Here is a 4056-nt window from a genome sequence, read left to right on the forward strand (position 1 = left end):
TCACAAAGCACATATACGGACAGGGATACACTTAAATAGCTCAAAATGCCGACACATCAAAATATCGACAAAATTTTAATATGCAGGTAAATCAAAATACCAACAAATCAAAATACCGACAAATCAAAACGCCAACAAATCAAAACATCGACAAACCAAAATGCCGGCATGTGAATAATATTTTATCTTGTCCACCTTTATTTCTATCGAAGCACAGAATGGTTGGGATCCTGAGCGTATTCCTGACCGGAGGCTGCAGGGCCTCAAACGAACAACGCCACCATTTCTTGAAATAGTCGGTCCGACAGTCAAGAAATTCTAAAATTCGAGATTTGATTGCCGGCATTACCTTATACCCCCATATGGACACGATAAAATATTTTTCACATGTCGGCATTTTGGCTTCTCGGTTCTGATTTGTCAATGTTTTGATTTGTAGGTGTTTTAATTTAGCTGTGTATTTAAAATGTCTGTATTTTGATGTGTCGACATTTTGAACTTCCATATTTTAAATGTATCCGTGGTGTGGAACAACTCATTATAATACAAGCTGGGAAATTAATATACACACAGAGGTATATAAATATATACTAGTATAGTACACTAAACATAAGCCCGCGGTTTAGATCATGTGGCATTGGGATTGGCACATATTTTTAGTACGTTATTGTCAAGTATATCATGCTCTGATCTCAAACTACGATTAAGGGTGTATTCTGGTTTAGAAATTCAAAACAATCGATTTTTCGAAATTCAAATTATTTTCCGAGTTAACTGACAAAATCGTTTCGCAGCCTTTCTCAAATTTTAAACACATTTTCCTCATGACTACTTTTCTAGAAACGGTGTGCATGATATCTCCAGTTCTACTCAACCTCAACTCACATGAAATTTTACACAGAGCTTCCTTATACAATATAGTATCGCACTACGAAGAGCTTTCGGAAGATTTTTTTTTTATTTTAAAAAAATTCCGAAACAACTGTCGCGCTGTTGTTAACTCGGCTATTATCGCCAGTAAAGAAGAAGAAGTTCGACGGTTGTTATGTTGAGAACACCTGTGGCTCGAAAATCTTCAAAATGCCGACGTTGTAAGTTTTATGTACATATGTATATCCTAGATTCAATTCAAGCTACATATATTCATATATTTTTGGCATCCCTACTCAGCCTCATAGAATAAATATTTAAATAAATGCGGCAGAGACATAAAATTTACATCGGGAGGGTACAAAATGGCCTAATATTTAGAACGTGTGGTAAATTTGAACAATAGGGGTGACATCGCCCACATTTGAATGAAAACCCATATATCGGGACCTACTTCACTGATTTCAACCAAATTACTTCCATCTGATTCTTTCAACTTCCAACCAATTTATCCAGATAACACCAATTATTCTTTTGATGTTGCCACTTATGAGTAAAATCTTTCTAAAGCGAACTAAAATTATTGAAACTCTCAGTTATCAAATGCCCGTATGTCAAAAATGGGTTGATTCATTTTTTATTTGAATTTTCGAATATGCAACTGAATTTATATCACATATACATATATGTATGTCGGCAAATATGTAAGATGTCTTAGCATGTGAAATCGGTTCAAAAATTACCAAACTCCCATATGCAGTGAAACTTCGATAACTCGTATTTGCAAGGGACCACAATTTAAATACGAGTTATGGAGTTTTTCAAGTTATCAAGTTATACAACTTATAGAGGCAACATACAGAATATACGAATTATAGAGTTTTTTTATTTATTTTTTCAATTTTACATAAAAAACAAGAAATGATTGTACATATTTAAATTTTAAAATATAAAGTACATATGTTATTCAATCAATATATGTATGTATGTATGTATTTTGAAAAATTGTACAAAAAAATTAAGAAAAGTGTTCATTTTAAAAGAAATCTGTAATATGTTTTTGACGGACATTATTTTGGCGTATTTTATCTATGGCATTATCAATGTTTACAATGTCATTAAAAATAGTGTCTTCAACATTTGATGTCGTGAAAAAAAGACGCAAATTTTCAATTGAAGCTTTCGCAACCTTTGTGGAAACTGAGGGAATTTCAAGTGTTTCACCGTTTTCATCGTCGATGTTTTCGAAACCCAGAATTTCATCATCATTGAGGCTTCCAGTAATCACCAACTCATCATCAACATGAATGTAGTCATCAAAGTTTACACGTGTTTCTGCATTTTGTGGAACACGAGCCCACTCTGCTATGTGAAGTACATCTTCGCTGATTACGACTACATTTTGATCCTTAACAAAACTGCAAGCCCGAAAACAGTTTTTAATAGTCGATTTACTGATATTTGTCCAGGCTTTATGAGCAATATTCATTGCATCATAAATCGAAATGGAATAATCCTTTTTTTCCTCGATGCTTTCAAGCAGTTTAACAACAACTTCTTTACGGTACAATGTTTTGAAACTTTTGATTATGCCTTTGTCGAGTGGTTGCAAAACTGAAGTGGTGTTAGGTGGGAGAAATTCAGTCTGCACATTGCTCAAAGGTTCCATTGCAGTGTGGGCGGTGCAATTATCAATAAATAATAAAATCTTTCTATTTTGTTTTATCATTTGTTGGTTCACCAATTGTAGCCATTCAAGAAATAAATTACGTGTCAACCAATCCTTTGAATTTGCACGATAAAGCATAGGGAACGTCTTGATGTTTTTAAAGTATCTGGGTTTCATGGATTTACCAATCATTAATGGTTTAAATTTTTCTGACCCATCCATATTTGCAGCAAGCAACAGAGTAAGACGATCCTTGCTCAATTTGCCACCATGACAACTTTGGCCTTTTAAAGACAAAGTGCGATCAGGAAGACACTTGTAAAAAAGACCCGTTTCATCCGCGTTGAAAATATTCTTGGGCTCATAATTCTCTATTAACTTTTGAATGTTTTCTCTTCATTGAACGCACATTTCATCATCAACGGTCGCGCTTTCACCGCAAACTTTTTTGAAACTTACATTATTTCTCTTCTTGAAATTGTCCAACCAGCCATTACTTGTGTTGAATTGTGTTAAGCCCAATTTTGCGGCGTACACCTTTGCTTTTTCTTTTAGTAAATGTCCTCCAACTGGAATAGTATTAGATTCTCGGCATTGCAAAAACCAAGTGAGTACTCTCTTTTCTAATTCGGGGTATTCTGGTAATTTTTGGCGCTTACGTTTGGTGTTTGAGGGCAAACCCAAATACAGATCACTTTTTTTCAAAATTGATGTGATAAAAGATGGCGCAATACCGAACCTTTTCGCAATTTCTACTTGTTTTTCACAATTTTTTACGGCAAGAATAATTTCATTTTTTTTTTTTAATTGGCAATATTTTGCACTTTCGAGAACTTGACATCTTGCGTCCTAATTGATACTAATCTACGCTAGTTGTAGAAAACAAAGCAAAACTTATGAATAAGCGTAACTGTAAAATAATAACGGTTAAAAAACGTACATGTTGTCGTCACATATGGTTTTTTGTGAAAAAAATACGAGTTGTAGAGGCTTTTGATACACATTTTTCAATTTTTATCCCAAGAAAAATACGAGTTATCAAAGGGACCGAAATACATGCATTTTTCGCGAATTTTTCTAGGGACCGAAGAAATAATATGAAATATCAAGGTTTTTCGCTTATCGAGGTTACGACTTATCGAAGTTTCACTGTAAGTATGTTCAATGCATATTCCCTAAAACCCGCGTATTCGCTGTATTTTAGCATTATCATATTAGAAAGCTATGTTTTTTGAACTTGGAATTAATTTGTCTTTTCATGGTCACTGAAGCTTAAGCGTCTTCTGAAGCTTCGTATTGTTGTTTTTAAATTGCTTATCTCGCCAGTACATAAGTAGGCAAACAATCAAACGAAAGTCAATACATAGACGATAATATACAATCACGCGCATTTGTTGTTAACCATGTGACAGGGATGACGACGAGCTATTTTGTTGTGATTTCACCGTTCAAAAAGTGAACTCAACCGAAGCACGGTCTTGTGTTTGTTTCATTGTGGTCGGGTTTCCTGTTATTGT

General features: G+C 34.2%; 1 protein-coding gene across 1 annotated transcript; it reads right to left on the reverse strand.

Annotated features, from left to right (window-relative positions):
• Positions 1-1906: 1906 nt before the first annotated feature.
• LOC125778060 (tigger transposable element-derived protein 6-like) lies at positions 1907-2539 on the reverse strand. Its single transcript, XM_049454203.1, has one exon. It carries the CDS (start codon positions 2537-2539, stop codon positions 1907-1909), a length of 633 nt encoding a protein of 210 aa, XP_049310160.1.
• Between the last annotated feature and the right edge of the window lie 1517 nt (positions 2540-4056).

This window comes from Bactrocera dorsalis, chromosome 1 (assembly GCF_023373825.1).
Source record: "Bactrocera dorsalis isolate Fly_Bdor chromosome 1, ASM2337382v1, whole genome shotgun sequence".
In the NCBI taxonomy this organism is placed as follows: Eukaryota; Metazoa; Arthropoda; class Insecta; order Diptera; family Tephritidae; genus Bactrocera; species Bactrocera dorsalis.